This window comes from Branchiostoma lanceolatum, chromosome 3 (assembly GCF_035083965.1).
Source record: "Branchiostoma lanceolatum isolate klBraLanc5 chromosome 3, klBraLanc5.hap2, whole genome shotgun sequence".
NCBI classification, from domain to species: domain Eukaryota; kingdom Metazoa; phylum Chordata; class Leptocardii; order Amphioxiformes; family Branchiostomatidae; genus Branchiostoma; species Branchiostoma lanceolatum.
The window spans coordinates 27,758,160-27,780,388 of record NC_089724.1 but is presented as its reverse complement, the minus strand read 5'-3'; the positions used below and the strand labels follow the sequence as shown (position 1 = coordinate 27,780,388).

The 22,229-nt window shown below is 40.2% G+C and overlaps 1 protein-coding gene across 1 annotated transcript in view; it reads right to left on the bottom strand.

Annotated features, from left to right (window-relative positions):
- Positions 1 to 9,699: 9,699 nt before the first annotated feature.
- Positions 9,700 to 22,229, bottom strand: part of LOC136429507 (polycystin-1-like protein 2) — a 28,265-nt gene continuing 15,735 nt past the window's right edge. Inside the window, exons 22-33 of the mRNA XM_066419339.1 lie at positions 21,725 to 21,830; positions 21,101 to 21,346; positions 20,683 to 20,769; positions 19,665 to 19,852; positions 19,058 to 19,138; positions 18,486 to 18,725; positions 17,942 to 18,110; positions 14,632 to 14,826; positions 12,797 to 13,041; positions 12,319 to 12,424; positions 11,318 to 11,486; positions 9,700 to 10,444 (exon numbers count right to left, since the gene is read on the bottom strand). Coding sequence (XP_066275436.1) covers positions 9,709 to 10,444; positions 11,318 to 11,486; positions 12,319 to 12,424; positions 12,797 to 13,041; positions 14,632 to 14,826; positions 17,942 to 18,110; positions 18,486 to 18,725; positions 19,058 to 19,138; positions 19,665 to 19,852; positions 20,683 to 20,769; positions 21,101 to 21,346; positions 21,725 to 21,830 — 2,568 coding nt within the window. The 3' untranslated portion in view covers positions 9,700 to 9,708. The remainder of the gene's footprint in view (positions 10,445 to 11,317; positions 11,487 to 12,318; positions 12,425 to 12,796; positions 13,042 to 14,631; positions 14,827 to 17,941; positions 18,111 to 18,485; positions 18,726 to 19,057; positions 19,139 to 19,664; positions 19,853 to 20,682; positions 20,770 to 21,100; positions 21,347 to 21,724; positions 21,831 to 22,229) is intronic.

The window sequence follows — 22,229 nt, the reverse complement described above, 5'->3', positions numbered from 1 at the left end:
AAATAGGTATATAACTTACTACACAGTGAACAATCTTGAACAGTCTTAATTGTGGTAATATATGTACAAAACATTGCTGTTATAAGCCCTGGAAATCAAGGCATAAGTAATTAAAAATAAATATAAGATCAATAGAGACTATACGTGATATAACGTCAATATTCTGAATGAGGGTAATTGAAAACCAATGATACAAATCTCTTACTCGGAAAATCAATGAATATAGAATGTATGCAGAAGTTATATCAGCTTCTTCTGTAACCTCTATAAATACATCAGAGTATGAATCATACGAATTCTACATAGGGATATTCACGTTGTAGTTTACTTATGAACATTTACAATGTGTTTTCACATGATTCTACTCATTCTGGGCGTTTTACGGCACACCCGCAATGGCAATTACGGTACGGATTGATTAACTTCGTTAGGCACCAGGTCTAACATGTTATCCGTGTCACATAAAGGAATGTTCTGATACAAATAGAACTGCTTCTTAAACGTATAGGTGTCAACAGACATATTATTATTCCAAGATATGCGTGCGGAAGTCACACAGGTTGGTTTGCTGCAAAGATGTTGCTGCACTGGAACTGTCTTTATAACCCGCCGATATACTTGGCGGAAGATGCTGAAAAATAAACGTGGCTAGAATAAATTAAATGTGGAGACTAGTCGAGACCTACTACATCAAATGCGCACCCTCCCTCCCCAATGATATGACACAACAAAACAACGATCAAATCAAAAACAAGACGGTCTACAACTCTAAAGACAGCAATGACCGGATACCTGTTTACTTAAAGTTTAGCCTTGTCTAATTCCAGTCGGATCATGCATATGATCAAATAACGATAGCAAAAGGTAGAGTGAACAAAGTCGGCTCAATAAAGAAATGTAAATTATGTTTCCAACAACGTTGAAATACTGCCCAACTGAAACATTATCTTTGTAGACTTCTCGTGACAAACCCAAACCAAGTCAATGAACTTTGTGATCAGTTGAGTAATAAAAACACTGAAACATATGGATGAAACACAAATTAGGAAAACGGAAAGGCATCGGACTTATTGGCAGACAGTACAGGTACAATACGCATTGCTGGAGAGACTTTGTACATAGAAACATGTGTCGGAGATAAGAACGCAGATTCCGGAATACCATGAGGAAATATGTAACATATACGGACAACAGATATTCTAAGGTATTAACCGGACACGCAAATGAACAATTCCTGTGTCGAAATATTTCCGAAAATGCTGTGTGGAAATTCTTGTTTGGAAATGTCCAGATATACGCGACATGTGTAACCTTCAGATTTGCCTAGAAATCTACCCTTCTCGTATAGGGAAGGAAATATGTTACATACACTGTTTACGGAAAACTGGTATTCCCGGATATAAGGGCAAATAGAGAAAAACACATATTTGAACCACTTAAACGCACGTGGCACGTATACGGAAGAATCAGGAGTACTGCTTTTGCCTGGGCATAGGGTAGCAACAGTTTCTTAGTCAACATATTTAGCATATCTATGTATAGTCAGAAAACTGAATCAACAACGCGTATTCGGTCTTACGAAACGCCCCTGTACAGTATCCGAAACAAAACAAAACAAAACAATATCACGAAATAAAGACTGTTTTCTTTCGGATCGCATATGCATAAAAATAATTTCTAAATTATTTCAAGGTACTGTCAAAGATAATGTCAACAGACTGAACAGATTATAATACCATTCCTGTATGATATGTTAAATTTAAAACAGATCCTAAGGTCGAACTGAAAATCTTAAAAGAATTGAAAAATAAAAACCCTTATCAAATGATGTGGCTAGAAACACAACATTCCTTTTGTTATTAAACTCGACAGGACAGCAGCAAAATAATGTTTATAGGTCACAGTCCTCAATATGATGAGTATCAGGTCACCAAACACGTAGCATTTACTGAGAACTGATATTTCACGATACGACACCACTAAGGATTGTTGTTTTTGCTTGGACTTAATATATTCGGCATAGGTATATTCAGAAAATTTCTAATATTTGTCAGGTATATTGACTCTTCTCTGTAGTCATGTTACAGCATGGATTTCTGTAGTATTCCAACCCCTGATATCTCCGTACACAGAGGGAAACACGTATTCGGAGTAAAGAAATGACCATTAACAGTATCCGGGAAAATGTTGATCACTGATATTCCGTATACACACATGTTTTCTATTATGATACATGTGGGTGGCCTGTTGTGCTTCACGGAAGAGCTGCTTGAAAACAATTCCTGTGAAACTCTCCTAGCTGCAAATTGACACACTAGAGTAAGAAATGACTAATTTCTGATGTAGGTATTAGTTTAACCCGTCTCCAATTGTGGATATTTGAAGTTCAGTTACCGTGTTCTCGGCTTGTCCATGCTCCGCTGAGGTCACTGCACCCCGTTGTCCTCGTACCGTCCACTTCGGTCCCGACTCCCGAGTACATGCAGGTCATTCCTCGTCTTTGCAAGTTGGTTCAGAAAAGACGAATCTCGTGGTGGAGTACTCCGTCAGATCGTATTGAGAATAGGATGTTAAGAGACTCGGGCTCCGGCAGATACCTCCGGCACACGCTGAAACAGCTCATCTCGCTTCTTTCTCCAACTCTGCCGGAACCGTTAAGTTTGGCGCTAACATTCCAGGAATGCGTCATAGATGAACGGACCAATCAGAAATCAGGCATATTTTCCAAACCATCTGGTGGCCAGATCTTATCTTGATTGTGCACATACCAATGTCCCAACTGAGAAGACAGACAAGCCAGTACGGTTTTGGAAGGGTGCCCATATATATATATGAATATATTTCCATGGCAGGCCACACGCTTGTCTTCATATCATGCTTTAGCAATAGATTGATGCAGCTATTTCAATTTTGCACATGCATGTATAAATCGGTTATGGAAATCTAACTTAAGTTGCTTTGATTGGCACAAGATCACAAAGTGTGTCACTGTTTGGCTTAATGCACTCTTGCAATTCTTTTTTAGATTTCAAGAACTACCAGAAACCCAAAGTTGTGTATTTGCTGATCGATTTGATAGTTTCAAGCACGGAGACAAAAAGCTCCTCCTAGAGGCAACAAATATTATTGTACCGACCGTATCTTGGTCATGATACGCGCAAATTCCTCCGGAAATCTAAGTGTCCCACAATGCCCTTCTGCTATGGATTGTCATTTCCGGACTTATTTCCGGACAACTTTTTTGATTCTGGTCATTTTCGGAGTCCGGAACGCCTTCAGAAAACATGCTTCGTATACGGACAAAAGATAAACCAAGATATTTCCTGGACACAAAAATGAACAATTCCGGAATCGGAATATTTCCCAATATGCTGTGTCGAAATTCCTTTTCTGAAACTATCCGAATACGCGGCACGTTCAACATTCAGATTTGCCTGGAATCTTTCATTTTATCACAGAGAACGAAATATATTGCGTAAACGGAACATCATCATCATCATCATCATAGTCGCCGCGTTCATCGGTTGACGACGCGGGCCATCATATGTATTCCCGGATATGTGGGAAAATACAGTAAAACGCATACCTTAACCTGGACTACAGAAACTAAAATGGCACATAATCGGTAGTACTTGCTTTGCATTAATAAAGATAGCAACTGTTTTGGATGCGAAATATTATCGGATATGTGTCATGACAAAGTCAACAGATATCTTCGTGTATGTAAAGAAACACGCATTCGGAGTAATGAAACTCCCATGTACGGTATCCGCAAATATCCTAAGTCATATTTTGCTTGATCTGCAACGAAACGATTCCTGATTCAATATATTTCCGTAAATGTTATGTATTGCCAAAATGTCCGAAAACGTTCAGAATACTTGGCATGTCCAGTTATGTGTCAAATTTCGGATTTTGTCCAGAAATAGACCGCTTTCGCGCTTGACAACAGATGTCTCTGTATACATAACGAACTACGTATCCGGAGTTATGAAACGAACTTGTTAAGAATCCGGTAAATAAAAAAAACTATATTTATCCGGATTTGCTAGGAATTATTCATTGAATAAGAATATTTCCGGATATTTCAGGTGTCGAAATAAGTACTTGGAAATAGTGCGTATATTTGACATGCCCAGTGATGTGTCAAACTTTGGATTTGTCCGGAAATGAATAGCAACATTTTCGGAGTCAATACATTCCCGGATATCTGACCTGTCACGGCAGAGTCAGAATACAACATGGATTGCCGAAGTATCTTAACAACAGATATCTCCGTATACATAAAGAAACACGTATCCGGAGTTACGATACGACCCTGAACAGTATCCGGAAAAATAAAAAGTTGTATTTATCCGAATTTGCTAGGAAATATTTCTTGAATCAAAATATTTCCGAATATGTTAGGTATCGATTTGAGTACTTGGAAACGGTCCGAATATGTAACATGCCCAGTGATGTGTCAATATCGGATTTGTCCGGAAATGGACCCCTTTCGCGCAGTGGGTCTGGACTATAAAGATGATGTTTTACCAGGACTCGCCAGATCTGGCTGCAGAAGTAAGGACTTCTTGTTCTTGTTTGCGCACTGAACAACTACCTTAGTTAAATGGGGTTAAAACGTTTAGGGGTAGTAGTGCACTTATAGGCGCTTCCTCGGGTGGTTTGCGACTTGTTCATTGATGTTAAGCAAAGAAGTTGCTAAATGTCATGTTAATGCACTTTTCGTGATTTAATGATCTTACAGGTGTTTGTGAGTCTATATGTTTGCTATGGGTCATTGACCTCGAAACGTGATCACCAATGGACCTATATCTGGTCGAGAAGTCACACACGTTGTTTTCAGCTTTGTAGCTACTTCATACCTGTCCTTACTTAGAACAAAATATGTACATTATGGGCACGGAATGCTTATCCTTTTAACGCCTAACGTTCATCCAATTGAACCCATAGACGAAGGCTTAGATACCCTTTGTCGTGGCAGAGCAGAAATGGAGAGAATTGTTCACAATTATGTTCTACTTGGTTTGACATGTTTGGAGCTTAAGAGTTATCTACGTGGAGGCAAGGAATGTCCATTAGTACTCACAAATGGCATCTCAGCTCACCCATGGGAATATAGTGTCATATGCTACCTCGTTTTACGAGTAGTCTTACTACTGATTACAATGACACATCGCCTTTACAGGCCTCTGACTACATTATACAAGTAGCCACGCTAAAACATTCCTTACCGCAAGAACACATGATTTGATTTATATATTGGGGCAGCTATAAAATAAAGCAAACAAATCAACACTTTGATGAGAAGGACATGCCGATAACAAAGGCATCTGACTAATATTATGCAAGAGACCTCGCCAAACAGTAATTAACTTAAAAAAACACAGGATATGACTGATATCTGGGGAAGCTACATAATAAAGCAGATGTAGAATACGCAATGTTCTTCAGCAAAACACGTCATTTCCTGTGGGCAGGCAACCCAAATGCAACACAGTGTAAGGTAGGAAATGCTTGAGAAAATTCGGAGGACACTGAAGTATATCACAGTACTAGTAGCGGGTAAACGGGGCCCCTGGGACCCTTTTGTACACTATACACATGTAAAAGAAACGAAGACCATCGACCAGAACGATAATCAACACTCACCTTCTCATCGTACGTGGTGTATTTCGAAGACTTCAACGTGAGTAAATGAACTTGACACATATACTGCTTGTAACTAAAACGAGTATTCTTTTCCCACACGTTCATGCTAGCAGGAATATTACAGGGCTTTCTGCGCGCCTGTGCTATTCAACCACTATTTTCAATTATAGGGATTCTCATCTAACTGTGAAAGGCAACTAAATGCTGGAGGATGCCGTTTAATCCTCTTACATGGAAGTCGACATTCAAATCAGCCTGTTGGACAGGTCGGCTTTGATAGTAATGAAAACATGGCTTTGGTAAGTTCGCTGCTTGGGTGCTTCAACCGCCACGTTTATTGACTTAAATTGTTCGACCGTTTCTGTGTAAACTATGCAGCATGTATGTCAAAACATCTTCGGAACCAAGCTTACAAACGTCAGGTCGGCAGAGCGAAAAATCAATCGTTTCATGTCAGGAGAGAACCATTGAGATGCAAAATTCCCTAACGTTGTCCATATAGGATTAGACACAAGAAACCACAAACTATCTTTATAAACTCAACCCAAATCAACTCAAATCAAACCACATACCGTTTACATTCCTAGAAGACGATGCCGGAGAATTGACGGTAAGTTCAAAGATCCTTCCAAATGTCTTAGATCAGTTTGAATCCAGGAGGTTACAAAAACGACAGGGAAACTCATCCCCGTGTGGCCAGAAACTCACGAAATGCGATCTGAACTGAAGTGGGTTAAAACCGGTCCATCCGGGAGGGGTGTCTTCTAGGTGACGATACTGGTGTCATAATGTGCGCGCGTATTGTCTCACCCTGCTGCATTAATTCCCCTATAATTAGCACGTACTACTCAGAATGCATTGGGACAACTGTATCTGGCGGATGATTGGTTGCGTCAGATTGAATGCCTAGTCACATTCGTATTACGTAGCACTACTCTCCAAGCCGAGTCGTGGTTTTGGCTGTTTTTAACTCGCTTTTAGGGGTTTTTGTCGAGCTTTCTACTTTGTATTTTTTGTCTCAATAAACCAGCAGAGCTTTTGGTTTCGGCTGTGTTTTTCCCGTGTTTTAATGCATTTTTGTCGGCCATTCTACTTTGTCATTTTTTGTCTCTATAAACCAGCAGAGTCGTGGTTTTGGCTGTTTTTAACGTGTTTTTATGCGTTTTTGTCGGGCTTTTTATTACTTTGTCCTTTTTTGTCTTTATAAACCAAGTAGAAAGCCCGACCAAAACGCCTAAAAAAGGTTTTAAAAAAACAGCCGAAACCATGACTCTGCTTTGAGAGTAGTCTTACAATTGTCCTAGGAATAGCCTTGAGTTTGTCGTTCAAAACATATATACAAAAATCATAACGATCCATCAACACCTCTTTGAGTTATTCTCTTTCATAGTTTTAAACAGAATCGTCCCTACAGTTCCTGGGCCCAAACTTGCAGAACGTACTCACCAGCAACTGAGGTACTCGCTATAATAGGAAAATCAACGAACTAGCTAATTAATGAAATAATACAGTCAATGTTACAAAAAAAAATAAAAAATAAAGTGCATTATCATAACTAATAAGGTATTACAATGAACAGTTTATTGGTGCTTGACACAATTGACCTGCAGAGCAAAAATCGGCTCTTTCTTTTCTAATATATATACAATCCTTCTAATTTGAGGTCACGGAGGACAATGGCATATTTGCGACAGGGCCTTCTTTTGTTTGCAGTAATTGAGTGCCACAGGGGCAGGTCTATAAAAAGAACGCAGCTCAATTACAGGTACATATAACTAGAAGAATCCACATGTTTATTCACCTTTAATGTTACAAAAGATTTCGAGCATATATGTCGAAACATGAAAACTGACTGGGTGCTACGACATGTAACTTATGATAAAGGACGCTAAATAGAAACAATAACTGACGGTTAGTTGACAGAAGGTAGCTTCTTATAGGTCTATGAAGATGGAGACTTGACAGTGAAGTCTTGAATTGTCCTTTCCTATTGCCTACATAATATTCAGACTTAACATGATCTTCTATTCCACTGCTAATTGTATATTGCTGCTCGATATGATAATCGGGTCATGCAATATTTATAGAAAAATATATATATGTGCTCTTTTCTCAACTTTAGATCTGCCATCTGCGCCCTGTTATACAAGTACTGAGGTGGTGAGATTCGGCGGGGCTTATTGCCATAGTAACGAAAATAAAGGTTTACAAGCCTACATCAAGACGTGGTCCGTGGTCTTTTTTTTTAATGTTTATTTGTCAACAATGTAAAATTAGACATTCGAAATTGTGTTAGAATTATGTTGCATACAACGAATCTTCTAACTACCACTATGTTCCTGTTTCCTTAGGTCGTTGACCGATGTCGTCACCGGAACATGAGCACACAACATGCAACACCGTTCTCTGACTGGCCAACGATGCTTGCAGTATCACGCCTGCCACTAGGTGACGCTTGTAAATAGTACTGAAGATTGTGATAATGATTTCCTGTTTTCTAAGGTCGTTGTCCGATGTCGTCACCAGAACATGAGTACACATCATGCAACACTGTTCTCTGACTGGCCAACGATGCTTGCAGTATCACGCCTGTCACTAGGTGACGCTTGTAAATAGTACTGAAGACTGTTCCACAGGTACTGTGTGACGATCGTATGACGCGTTTTACAAACCAATACAAAAGCGCATAAGGAAGTGCATGCCACTTTCCTACATATAAAGTAAAATATACATACACTGGAATACCTTAATATTGAATAAAATGGTAAGATAAGTGCATTATATGCTAATGTTTGCAAAATCGACTTAATGTTCAGAAAATGTTATACTATACTGTCTCGTTTTCACGAATGTCTTTTTCAACTATGTAAAATAAGACTTTCAAAACTGTGTCAGAATTATGTTTCATATAATCAATCTTCTAACTACCATAATGATCTCCTTTTTTCTAAGGTCGTTGACCGATGTCGTCACCAGAACATGAGTACACAACATGCAACACTGTTCTCTGACAGGCCAACGATGCTTGCAGTATCACGCCTGTCACTAGGTGACGCTTGTAAATAGTACTGAAGACTGTTTCACAGGTACTGTGTGACGCTCGTATGACACGTTTTACAAACCAATACAAAAGCGCATAAGGAAGTGCATGCCACTTTCCTACATATAAAGTAAGATATACATATACTGGAATACCTAAATATTGAATAAAATGGTTAGATAATTGCATTTTATGCTAATGTTTGCAAAATCGTCTTTATGTTCACAAACTGTTATACACTAGATATATTTGACCTTCAAGTACGAACAGAAATCCACTTTCCTCTTAAAATAGCAGACCCCAAAGATCATATAAATAGAGTGGGTTTTCGTCGCCCACTGCTTTCAAAAAGAAGTGAAACCCAACAGCAGTATTTTAGCACTAGTCTCTTGTCACAACGACAACGTCAATCACTGTTCAGTGTTAAAGGCATCCAGGGCATTTTATGAGGCTTGAAACTTTAGTCATCCCTACACATAGTAAGTTTCAATAACTCAATACCATTACATATCGACACTAAATGAGCAAAGATACCATCTCGTTGTGTGGTGAAAACTGATCGAAAATCCAAGAAAATCCTAAAAGATTGATCCTGACTGTCCATTACAATTAGCGGTTCGACCAATGAGATAGTGACTACATGTCCGTCAAATATTTGCATTTTTATGTTTTAATTTTGCATCTCTACGTTTTGAAGGAGGTGGGTGGGTTATGGTATCGGTCTATTTACACTAGGCGCGTTAAATTAAAAGATCACCATGTAGCTTATTTTTTTGCCGCTTTTGAGCACTTTTGATAAGACATACGCATGCAAATGTGGTAAACAGTGGCATTAAATGTCAATTTCATAAAGATTACAGCCCCTAGAATATTTCCAGTTTTCAAGCCTCTAAAATGCTCTGGGTGCCTTTAATGTAATGTCTCTTGTGATTCTACTATGTACTTGCAATGAGCCTCCCGTCTTGAACTTGGAAATTAACGTTTATCATCATACGAATTCGAAGCTGGCGGGGTGTCTAGCAGTACAGGGTTGAAACTGATGAAGCGGCTGAAATTGACCGTGTCGATTCTTCCGTCTCCTTCTCCTCTATCTTCATAGCCACGGATAGGGACTCTACCAGTGGCTTTCCGTTGATGCAAATCTCAGGAATGGTCGAAGGTTTGCCGGTCGCTGCGGGGATCTTTTCCACAATTTTCTTATCAAAATTATTATTGAAAAATTCCTCATTCGTGTTTTTCAGTACAAATTTTCTAAAGAGATATATTGCATATTCCGTGATTTTCTGATTTTCGGACTTGCCCTTGATCTGTTCTTCCTCAATGATTTCCTTGAAAGCGTCGTCGAAGATGGCTAGGAACATCATGACCAAAATATTCGTGAAAAACATGAGATAGAAAAACAACATTAGTGGCCCGAGTATGCCACCTGCAGACTCCACCGAATAGTAGTCCATCTTCCCGAGCATGACAGAAAACAGCGTTTGCATGGTCGTGATTAAAGTCCTATACTGACTAAGTCTGGCGCCGAGGACTAGGAACCCGAGCGTACAAAACGCCATGAACATGAAACTAAACACGACTAAGAAGGCGATCAGAGGTCGCAGTGCCTTTCTCGTGACTTTCGGTCCGCGCGCAATTCTCTTGTTGAATCGGCACAGGTACAGTAGCTTCAGGCACGCCACGCAAACCAGCCAACCGATGATGTACGTGTTGACTTTCTCCCAGCTGGCAGCTTGCTTGTACTTGTTGTACCTGTGGGGTGAAACAAAACGAACAAAAAACTTGTTATATGTGGCTTATTACGATTAACAGCCCACAGAAATGGATCAAGATGCTGCCAAGCGTTATCAGGTTCTGCCTCCAAACTTTCATCGAGTGAACATAATGTCTGCTAGGCTTTTACAACCCAGGGTAGAACCGTAACTTGCTCATATTGTTTTCCTACTGTACTGCAATTGTTTTATGGTGTTAATGTTACACGTAAGGTGTATAAGTGAGTTTCAGAGCTCTGTCTACTTGCCGGGTAGACCATGGTGTTTATATCATATATTAGATGGAAATTAGTAAACAATGACAATATTGTCCAAATCTAGTTCAAATAAAAATCGACTATCTAGGAGGATTTAAAAACTAATCTGCTAAATGTCAAATTAAACATAGGTTCAAAATCTACAAATTTGTATGCACAGCGGATTGCTCTATATATGATACTACATGTGTGAACATGCTTGCTAACCCTAACCCTAACCCTAACCCTAACCCTAACCCTAACCCTAACCCTAACCCTAACCCTGACCCTGACCCTAACCCTAACCCTAACCCTAACCCTAACCCTAACCCTAACCCTAACCCTGGAGTCTTCATTTCTTCATCATGACCGGATACAAAACACTAACTCGGACAATCATAATGTCTATCAAAGTTTATCGAGCCTCATACCATCGAGAAAGCCACACCAAGGCAAAACTTTTCTGGATGTTGGCTTGAATAAAGTCTTAAGACAGGGACTATGCGGCTACGTAGCGTCTTTTCTGAAGATACGGCGTGAGCGTGTACGGTTGGCTTGAGGTTGCCCACTACTACTGTCTATCAAAGTTTATGTACACTTTTTATTCACGTCCTTACCTACGGTCTCTACCGTCAGCGTTGTTCTGGATCCTATTGAAATCCAGAATCAGGTAGGCGGTGTAGAGGTGAACACCGATTTCTGCCAGAGCCAACAGGGACAGGACGAGCTCCACCACACGCCAGAACATTTTGAAATATTCCGTCTCCAGCGTCAGGATGCGACGAACTGCAGGAGATGGGAGGGGGGCGTGTGAGATGTATTACGAATAAAATACAGTTTTCTGTACATTCGCTCCACTTCCACTAAAGCCCCCTCTCACTGGACCCAAGGCACGCTGACGGCGTCGCTGCGTCCTAAACTGGATTTGTGTTACCCTTGACTTTATAATAGGAATATCATTCAAAACGTACAAGTATGACCAAAAAGAGAACGGAACACACAAAACTTAAAAAAAAATCGTTTCTTGTCGATGAAATTCGTTGAGTGCTTTGTCAATTCGATCGGCCGCAGCGACACCTCCAGCGTGCCGCGGGTCCAGTGAGAGGGGGAACGGGCTTAAACGGTGACCTCACTACGAACTCGCCGCGAACCTTGACATAGCAATTAGAATACCAGCATGAAGTAAAACTAGACTGAAAAAACAAATACATAAACGTAAAAATATTGTGTTCTTTAATCTATAAAATTCGTTGAGCAGTCTGTCAAATTTTAGGTTGCAACGGGGTCGCAGCGAGGTCGACTTAGTGAGATGGGGGGATTACAAAGAATCTGGTGTTGCCTCACAGAGGGTGAACTGAACTTCTCTTACCCGTGAGTGAGGTGTATTAAAGGTAAGCTAGAGTATGAAAACAAAATTCATTTCCGTCTCTGACCAGCTTAATTGTGTTGTTAGTGTCAAAACTCTTTTTAGATATTAGGTCATGTTGTCAACGCAACACACAAGGGCTTAGTAGTGCAAATACAGAAATTCTAAGGTTCAGAGGCTTGTAATATGTTGTTATGACAAGCAGATGATGGATATTTGTATATGAAATATCACGGCATAGTGCCACCCTACCTTCTCGAAATGCCAGATATAGAGTGATGAGGAGAAAGACTCCATGACATCCCAGCTGAACAAAACCCCAGGGAGTCGTGTACGGGTACAAACGGACCACCATGACCTGCAAAACATATAGAAAATGATTCTCCTAAAGCTACAAACTCTTTGTTTTAAAAACACAGATGTTATCTTGCATTTTTTGATTGGAGGTAATATTTGATAAACTGTATTCAACTCGGTGCGTTGATGAAGGTTAGATATCCAGGTATTAAGATACGCCAAAAATAGCTTCCTTAGCAACTAGATAAAGTTTCAAAATTCTATCCAGTTGCTTGAGTAACTATTTTCTGTGTGTATTTCAAACCTCATTGCCGGAATCTGTTGTGAACAAAATCTCAGAATGTAATAGTTTTCCAATATTGGAAATTCTAAAAACGGTATCCAGATTTCACATAACGATGCTAAGAGTGTTTAAAAAATTCTTAATCCTTACCTCGCCCTGGGTGTAAGCTTTCCCCAATGTGGTGAACTCAGCTAGTAGGGTCAAAACAACGAACAGGTTCGCGTTTGCATTGTACACGATGAGCTCTATGAAAACTGCCCTTGTGTTGTCATCGATCCAGTCCATCTCTTGCAGTTCATCTATCATGTCCATGTCGGCGGCGCTACTGTTGGAGAGTTCCACCATGTAACCGCCGCCGTAGTAGGTGCCATGTTCCCCGGAGTCAGGAACGGCCGCTGTAAATAACAATTAAGTAGAATACCGAATAAAAAGAAGTCTTTTTACACAACCAAGAGATTTATTCCACCGACGTTTCGGTGACCATCTGTCACCATCTTCAAGGCAATTCTGACTGGTTCACATAGCAGTGCAGCACAGGTGTTGCTGCTTATACATATCAATGAGATACAACCCCAAACGCAAAGTATCTTCAAGACATCTGTACTATCACAGGGGATGACATCACTATGCGGTCCCAAACGTACAGAAGTGTAACGCATACACAACTATCGATCAAAAAACAAATAACGATTATCATCTATTGCATAAGGATGCGGTCCCAAACGTAAGTGGCGTACATTTTTAGCCTGGGTACCATCCTACGTAGTAAACGCTGGATCGATCTTTTCACTTGCTCAAACCGTGGTTAGCAAGCGAAAGGACTGAGCCAGCGGTTACAACGGAAAATGGTACCCAAGCTATTGCTGTTGTTTGTGAATTTATTCTGTGGTAAATAAAAGACACGGAAAAGAAAAATACCTATCGTATATTCATAATATTGACGTTCGTAGAGTAATCACTAAGATAAGAATAAGTAGTCATAGATTGAATGTGGAAATCGGAAGATACCATAAAATTTCCCGTGACCAGAGGTTGTGTCCATTCTGTCCAAATGAAATTGAAGATGAACAACGCTTTATCCTAGATTGTCCACGATATCATGATAAACGCTCAAAGCTGTTCAACCTTTTTTCTGCTTGTTCAACAGAATTTGATACATTCCAGCCTATCTATAAATTCAAATACATTCTAGAAGGAGACAACCCTTACTGTGCAAAAATAGGTAAATATATCAAAGAATGTTTAGATCTTAGAACTAGTAGTGTAAGTGATACGTTAAACTCGACATGTTGAAGTATTCATATACTTGTACTTAGGTTAATCATTTTGTATACCATTGTTTTTTGTTTGCATGTATATTTGTAGAAGACATTACGGAATTCGCTGTACTTTTGTCGTGTCAATAAAGATTTCTTCTGTAATAGACTCTTTTATCATCAAACATAATTATCGCACAAGGCGAAACATTCCACATGACTAATCTTACTAATCTTAAAACAGACTTTGTATCATGGAAGCTAGCTCATCTGTGTTGGTAGTAATGATCATAATACAGTGCAAAACTTTCTTCCAACACTGAGGTATTTACGGATCAAATCAAGGTGTAAAGGAGGCCATATGCATCAGGGCACTCCAGCCGTTTCTTAACAGAAACAGTGGGCATTATAAACTTCCTGGCACGTTTGAAAAATCACTGACGTCACGTATCCACAAAACACGTGTCAATTAAGTCACGTGTTTGTAACTCTCGCGATTTGACGTTCGGCAGTGATTGGATAGTGTTGGAAGAAAGTTTTAGCATTGTATAAGAGACTATGTAGTATAGGATAAAATGTGCCTGTATAGTTATTAGTGGAATTTCTAACATTTAGGCATCTTCCTATATGTACAATGCAACGGTTGCCACATGTCAACATGTATGTATGTATGCATACTTCTGTTATGACTAGATCGTGTACTTAATCGACTCTGGGTTCAGTTCTCACCGCTTAATGACGCGTACTGGTATAACCATGGCCTCTGATGGTGGGAAATATTCTCCCAACTGGTCGTGTCAAAGGCCACTCCCTGATGTGTCCAACCGACGTCATAACTGTTGACGTCAGTGCTAAACAGACTGTAAGGGTTGTCACAGTCAGTTATCATCCTCCACAGCGGGGAGGGAACGGCACAACTTCCATCTGGAAGTACAGAATAATTCAATTAATGTCCCATCTCAGATCCGTTAAGTCAAAGTTGACCCCTGCTGCCTAATTAACGGGTCACTTGAACTTTCGGGTGGAATACAGCACTATAGGATGATGGTTTAGCAATTTTTTTTTTAATGAAGTGTAGGACCATCATTATATGAAATGGCCAGACCAAATGGTAGTTCAAAATTGCCTTTTAATATTACTAATATCAAAATATTAAACATGTCATAAATTTTCAAACTTTAGCCAGCATGTGGCTCTTCAATTTTGATTTTCATTAGACAAATTTGACATGTGTGTTTTCAGCAGTGATCACTCTACAAAACTGTAGAGTGACCAGGTTCTGTACTAACATTACATGGTAGATATTCATAAATTTATATAATATTTGTACAAAAATTGCAGGTTTCAAATATTCATGAAGGCCAAGCAAAGTACTGGCATTTCTGACCAACATGGTCACTCTACAGTTTTGTAGTACAACATGTCTACTTTCCATACATATGTTTTATGCTGGAAAAAAATATAACACGGTGAGCCACAACTTAAAAGAAAATAAGATGACAAAATCTAACTTTTTATTCCTCCAAAGGTGAAATATGACCTCTTTGTTTGAGTAAGTGGACCATACAGCTAATCAAATTGTTGACATAGCACGCAGACAGCAAGCTGAGAGGCTGGATCACACCTTTAATTGGCCCATTCTGTTGGAACATTCTAGGCCTGGCTTTGTTTTTCAACAATATACAAACATGGATCAAGTACAACTTTTTAGTATGTAATACCAAGGAGGTTATATAACCTCCTTGGTAATACATGTATCATGGAACGTTATTCCACCACACTCTCCATTGTGTTAGCATATCAATTGGCAGTCCGGTCCTCTGGTTTCCTTCCACTCGATGTCTGTACTGTATCCATAATTTCAAACACACATGTTCCACCATTTTGAAAATGGAGGAGTATACCATTGTACTCCAAGGGGTGCACCAATCAACTCCCCTGGAGAAACTATCTTCATCTTCACCTTGACCAAACACCAGGTACATTGTTCAAGGGACTAGGTCAAGGTAAGTAGTTAGGTAGGTATAGGCGAAGTACTTCGCGGCCTCAGCGAGACTTAAATTATAACGCAAAATCCGTCCGCCTGCCGCGTGGTATAGCCCCGCCAGTTTCACTATGTAGCCAATGCTCATCTGACATGACCATCTGACGATTGTTTGTATTCTCCAACTTCCAAGCAGAGCCTTCGATCAGGGGTCTAGTAGGGAGGGCACCGTTTCAATTTGCGGTTACTACTAATCCCCCAAACGAAACCTCTGTTTGGAAAATAATCTCTTTCCCTCTCGCGGCCCCAAATGTTTCAACATTGGTAGAATACTTTGGGAACTATCAAAGCAGAAATGTTAAATCCAGCTTGTTTTTTTCTGTGTTTCAAGCAAGGATTAAAGTTAAACCTCGGTGGTTTCAAGCAGTGCATGCAGTTAGTCTGCGGGAGGGACACTCCACAAAAAATCGCACATCCCCAGATATATCAAGGTTTTTATTCCAAGGAATATCAGCTAACCTGTTAAGTCTATCTTGCAGACTCTACATCCCTAATTGATTTTTTTTAAAAGAAACAGTTTTCTCATAGTGCCTAGTCCTGAGTTTCTGACTTTTTTAAAAATCTAAAATTTCTTCATACACTGAAAAGCTGACAGCATGCCCAATACACACTTGGCGAAATAATTCCCAGACAATAATACAAAGAACCCTGCTTCACACCCGTCAGGGTGCCAGGTAGCAGCTCACCTGGCCCCCTGGCACCCCTCCTGCAAAGTTTTCGCAGTAGGCGGAGAGTGGGCAATCAGCAAACAATGGGGGAAATTGGGGTCAAAGGTGGTTGCTATGTGTTGCTAGGGCAGCCAACACCCTCCTTACTGGGGGTCCAATTTTTGACTTAACGGGGGTGAGATGGACGCATTCGCACTTGATAGTTCCGGTGCTGTGAAAACCTTGGAGCGCAGTCAGTCTTGCTGTAAAAAGGTAAAGATAGTCCCATAGCTTTTTTGAGGCCGTAGGGCCAGCTAAGTTGATATCCACTGTGTCTAGGGCGCTGTAACCCTATTCTTCCACCGTCTTTGACCTCCCCAACTGAAGTCAGGTACTCATTTTTTAAAAATCAGTGTGGAGTGAAGAAAGTCGTGTAAAGTACTAACATCCCAATGGCACAACATCGGAGGCATACCAGCGGATTTAAATCCAGGACTTCTGAGTTCTGGGCCAAACACCCTAACCATTACTCCAACACGACGCCTTGTTGTAGTGATACTTAAGCCCCCCTCTCACAGGACCCGCGGCACGCTGGCGGCGTCGCTGGGTCCCAAACTGGATTTGTGTTACCCTTGACTTTATAATGGGAATATCATTAAATACGTTTCCGCCAAGATTCGAACGCGTCCGGTGACTTCGAAGGTGTTTACACGTGAATGGTCTCTACCGGACTCTAACAGGTCGCTGGAACAATAGTAGAAATTGGCCAGATAACATGCCAATCGTCTATTTGGCCAATCTCAACTATTTTTCCAACGACCCATGGAGTCTGTTTGAGACTACATCTGAATATCTGCCCGTTTTATCTATTGATTACAGCACGCGGTAGAATGTTGGCAAATGACTTACATACTCTTAAGACGCAAGCAGTTTTGCAGTCCGTTTAAGTGTATGTACACCTGTATATTCTATAATTTTTTTTTAATTCGGTTTTGACAGACAAGGACGACGTGGCACTGAACTCAAGTTTCTATAACAGTGCCAAGTACAGATAACAACATACCCATTTTTTGTACACCTGGGCGAAGTGAGGAAAGTCGTGTAAACTGCCTTTCCCAAGGGCATAACGTCGGTGGCGCAAGGGGGATTCGAACTCGGAACCTCTTGGTTCTGGGCCGAACATCCTGCCGTTACGCCACACAACGCCACAATATTCTATAATTGCAGATGAAAATTTCAAAAATACCCAAAAGGGGACCTAAGATATATTTCAATCAACACTGTCGGTCCAAGCATAATACACAAATACCGTTATGATACATGTAGGTGCACAAAATGGAACACGTACTTATCTGGACTCTGATCTGCCGGAGCCTGGGACGTCCGACAAGGTAGGAGCTAGTGTCCGTCAGGAACCCTCGTCTGTTGAACCTCTCCTCATTGTACCATCTGACGTCGTGAACGTCGGAAACGACGTGTTCTCTGATAAATTCCCAAAATGTTGTGGAGTCATAAACCTAAGAGGCAAAGAAAGCAAGAAGCATCAGGTGCTATTACTATATTCCCAATTGATAATTAGTCTTCCATTCTTGTTTTGTCTAGATTTGGCATGATCTGTCTACCTAATACAGATGCTATGGAATAAAGAAATGGCAAAAAACAATATGGCAGCGTGCGTAGTCTATTTTCTTGACTGCAATGGCTATCCCAACAAACTTCCTTAGTCACTGACGAAAGATGGCGGATGCTGTCTGAAACGTCTGACTGTTTAAAAATTCTTATCCAGTTGCTTGAGTAATTATTTTTGGCGTATTTTATTACCTGGATGTCTAGCCTTCATCAACGTATCCCAACAAACCACAAATCATTGTTAAACCTACAAACATTCCTACCTTTGAGAAAGGATTGACAACTGTGTTATGAAGGTGGGTGGACATGTGATACATGTAGCTGTCTCTACTGCCGTTCGCTATGATCAGTAAGAGTATGATGTAGCTGGTGTAGAACACGAAGTCGTGACACGCCTCCCTCAGACCCAGCTCGATGAACCGCTGTTCCCTGGCAACCACAAGCCATTCTTTCCCTGGAGGCCCAGTCGGCTTAGGTGTCTTCTTGCCAGGTACCTGTTTAGCCTTAAATGCAGACGTGAAGAAGAATCAAATAGTAAAATGTCCAAATACCTTTACAATCATCTTAAAATGCAATAGCTGTGTTCCTCTCTCAATAGCAATAGGCAAACCCTTAAGGAGTTTTGAATTTTGCCCTAGCTGTTTGACTGCTTGCATTTTCCATGTTGATATGTGGAGTACTGCTAGAAGGTTTAGATGAAAGTTACAAAAGAAAACCGAGCACATAATAGGTTACTGCAGATTTCTAAATACGATCACAGTACTGGCTTTGGGATGGCGTGAATATAATGTGTGTCTATTAAGTAAATCGAAGTGGTAATTAATGAGGAACCCACGTCTTTATCCTGTAGTCCAACAAACACCTCGTCTTCATGCAGCTGAGGTGGGGGAACATCGTCTTCCAGGGAGTCAGGTTTCTGTAATTGGGAAGAAGCAATACTATAAGCAAACATACATATAGACCCACCCTTCAGTTGGCTTAAGAGACCGAAAACATAATCTTCTCGACGAATATAAAACTCTATTATTCATGGAAAGACATGTTCATTCATTGTCTCGGGAGCTGCGCATTTTAACTGCTTTTGACAATACAATTGTAGTGTGTTAGCAACTTAACATATACACCTCCTCTCTAATAACCGCTGCGACCACGCTGCAACTGTGCTGCGACCACTGAGTGACCGATTTGACAAGACTTCTCAGCGAAGTCCATAGATGAAGAACGATTTTTAACGCCTGACGTGTTTTGTCATCGTTTGAATCATGATGATGATCCCCTGTAATCTGCAGCTCAGGTAGTTGTAGAAACATCTTCTGGCTTCATTCAGTGCTTTTTAATCATACTTTTATTAAATTAAGGGTCACACAAATTGCCCAATGTATGGTAGCTCAGCGTGTACGGTCGATGAACATGGATGGACTTATGATGGTGCATCGGTTTACCTTAATTATCAATGCGAAGAGGAAGCCTATCAGGAGGATCTTGATGGGTTGGGAGATGGCTAAGTCGAAGATGAATGACGTTAGGAAGGTGAAGACCCAGGCCTCGGCCTTCTCCCGTCCGTACTCGAACCCGTACAGCATAGTGAAGAACGCGGATACAGAACAGGTACCCAAAACAAGGAACCATCCTGCATTACAATAAAAAGAGAAATAAGATAATAAATAAAACAACAACACAATCATCAAACTTGCGTTTATTGGGAATCAAAGCATAAGGATGATACTTACGCTTTTTAAATCTACAAATGACTTAAATGAAGGTATAACCGTTATGAAATTCTGCTGATGGAAATAAAAGCCTTAAAGGCAACTAAAGCAATGTTAGTGCCCTAAAAATGGCAATACAAAAATTGAAATATTTATGGAAGTGACATTTACTAACACTATCTAACACATTTGCGTAGTAACTGCATAATTTGAGCATTTTAAAACCATCCAAACATGTGCCGTACGATGATCCCCTTAGATTTGCGAGCCTACCAAAACTCCGGCGACGATTTTTAGTGAGTTCTGACATCACAACGACGGCATATTTTGCATCATGGACAATCACATTGCGATAGTGTTGTTTGAACTAATCATGTATAGAAAAAACTGAATATATAGACTTTCAAAATTAAAAATTTTCGGGCCCTAATATTGCTCTTTAAGTTAAGGCAGCTCCTATGCCTGATTCATCGGATCGCATTTGCCATGACCGTCTCCAGTTGATTACTGGCATGATCCTCATCATAGTGGCATTGTGCTCTAAAAGGTATGTTTTCTTGGGGGTGTATTTCAGGAGCAGGGTCCAAATTTGCTCATATGGGTCACGTGTTACCCCATACTCATCTTGTCGTCTGTATCTGCAATGTTGACATAACTATTTGTAATCTCTTTTACATGTATCTATTTCTCTAGTTTTTCTATGATATACAAAATAATGACGCATTTTATAAGGAGATTACAGTGCTCTCACCGAAGAAGACACACCACCATGGTAAAAGTCGTTTCTTCTTTCTCTTTGCCAGCTGAGTCATTTTCTCGGATAGGTCACTTTGTATTACTGAAATACAAGCAATAATGACAATGTCATCATCACATTATCTGAATTTAAAATCTCCTATTTACTGTTAATGAGTACTTTATCAGTGTTATGTGTCTAGAAGTTGATGTAAATCAAGTGACAGAGTTACTATTACAGAAAAAAAAAGATTGAGTATGAAAAATCTTCCAAAGCGTGACGAAGCATGCGTCGTCATAGGAAAATTATCTATCTCTTGAGTAAGATAGGTTTTCATCTACTACTGAAATGACCGGAAGCTACATGTAACAACAAATACTGAGAATCCTATGACACACATGCGCAACCGCAAAAACTAAGGCAAATCATCTACCTGTAGCATCGTGGTTTTGCTCTTTACTGCTGACATCATCTTCCAGTGATTCAATTTCGCCCAACGAAACGACTGTTTGCATTGTCTTCCCGCTTTCTATAGGACTGCCTGTGCCCTCGCCTTCTGCCAGTGGTTCCACCTGGTAGACTAGAGATTTCCGGTCGAAGGAAGGGTCTTCCCTGCTGAAGGACATGACTGAGGAAGATCTGCCGTCGGGACTCCCTCTCGGCACGTTTCGCATGTCAACTGTAAAACATGTCTTATTGTATTGCAGTGCATTGTCCGGTATTGTATTGCAGTGCTTTTCTGAATCAATATTGCTGATGTAACATTTTAAGGCAAATGGTCGTCCCATAGAATCATATATCATGATGTAATCATCATCATGAGCATCTTCATCATCCTTATCATGCTTATGTGCATATTAAATATCGTTATAATTTCTGTTCAGTGTAACAATATGGTGACTTGCAAAAGTCATCTTCCAGCTAACAGAAAGAAGAGCGAAAGGGGAAAAGCCCCCATATCAGACACCATGAAGCAAATGTAAAGTCAGTGAGGATTAACCACATTATCTAGGATTGTTCTTAAGGTAGAACAGATGATTAAAGAAAACAATTCTACCGGTGCTGATTTTCCTGGAGGGTCTGGCCGCGCAGCTCCGGAAAATTTGGACAATGAGCAGATTCACCGGGATCACCATCAGAGCGCTCTGGATGCCGATTATGATCTGTATGTGATCAAGGTAAATGATTTCATCAATATCAATAAGCAATGAACTTTGAACCAGCTTGCGCCTGTTGTATGTTGTAGCAATTGTATATTGTTGTACCATAAATATGTAATGAAATATATTGATAGAGTTATAAGGACTCAAATGACTTTGTATCTCTGTTATATTGTATCTGACCCTTGCCTCTTCTCCCATGACCTCAATGAAAAGCCGATTTGAGCTTATCATAAATAAACAAAGGTTCAAACAAACAAACAGTATCATAAATCCCTTCGCATTCTGTGATCTCAACTTGGAAAACAATGGATAGCAAAGGGGCAAGCAATTTTGTTACCATCACGACCGGACACGATATGCACGCGCCGCACACGAGGTATCATGATGGTAATATGACGC